We start from the raw sequence: 396 nt of genomic DNA, 5'->3' as shown, positions 1-396 counted from the left end.
CACCCTGGAACTGGGACTGGCCAAGGAGGCGGCCATCGTGGAGAGGTGGGTCGCTAATGGTACCACGAGCTCCCTGGATGCGGACGAGAGGTGTGAGCGGCTCGTAGGAGCGTTAACTCGCGTCTGCGATGCGGCGATGCGGCGCGCTGGTCCTGCCCTCCCAAGGACGCGGGTGTACTGGTGGAGACCTCACCTGGCCGGGCTTCGTACGACTTGCCAGATGGCTCGCCGCAGGTACACCCGCAGCCGCAGAAGAAACAGTAGGGACTTCGACCAGGAAGAGATCCTCCTCGCCGCATACCGGGCTGCTCGTGCGGCACTCACCTCGGCCATAAAGGCCGCCAAGGAGGAAGCCTGGAAGGAGTGGCTCGACAGCCTAAGTCAGGACCCGTGGGG

At 64.9% G+C, this 396-nt stretch overlaps 1 protein-coding gene across 1 annotated transcript in view; it reads left to right on the top strand.

Annotated features, from left to right (window-relative positions):
• Positions 1 to 396, top strand: part of LOC106104438 — a gene marked incomplete at its 3' end in the record, with an annotated part of 2443 nt that overhangs the window by 665 nt on the left and 1382 nt on the right. The window contains exon 2 of the mRNA XM_013284497.1: positions 26 to 380. Within this exon, the coding sequence (XP_013139951.1) occupies positions 26 to 380 (355 nt within the window). The remainder of the gene's footprint in view (positions 1 to 25; positions 381 to 396) is intronic.

Source organism: Papilio polytes, unplaced genomic scaffold (genome assembly GCF_000836215.1).
Source record: "Papilio polytes unplaced genomic scaffold, Ppol_1.0 DF823673.1, whole genome shotgun sequence".
Lineage (NCBI taxonomy): Eukaryota > Metazoa > Arthropoda > Insecta > Lepidoptera > Papilionidae > Papilio > Papilio polytes.
The sequence above is the reverse complement of the archived record's forward strand: the minus strand, read 5'-3'. Positions and strand labels throughout refer to the sequence as shown.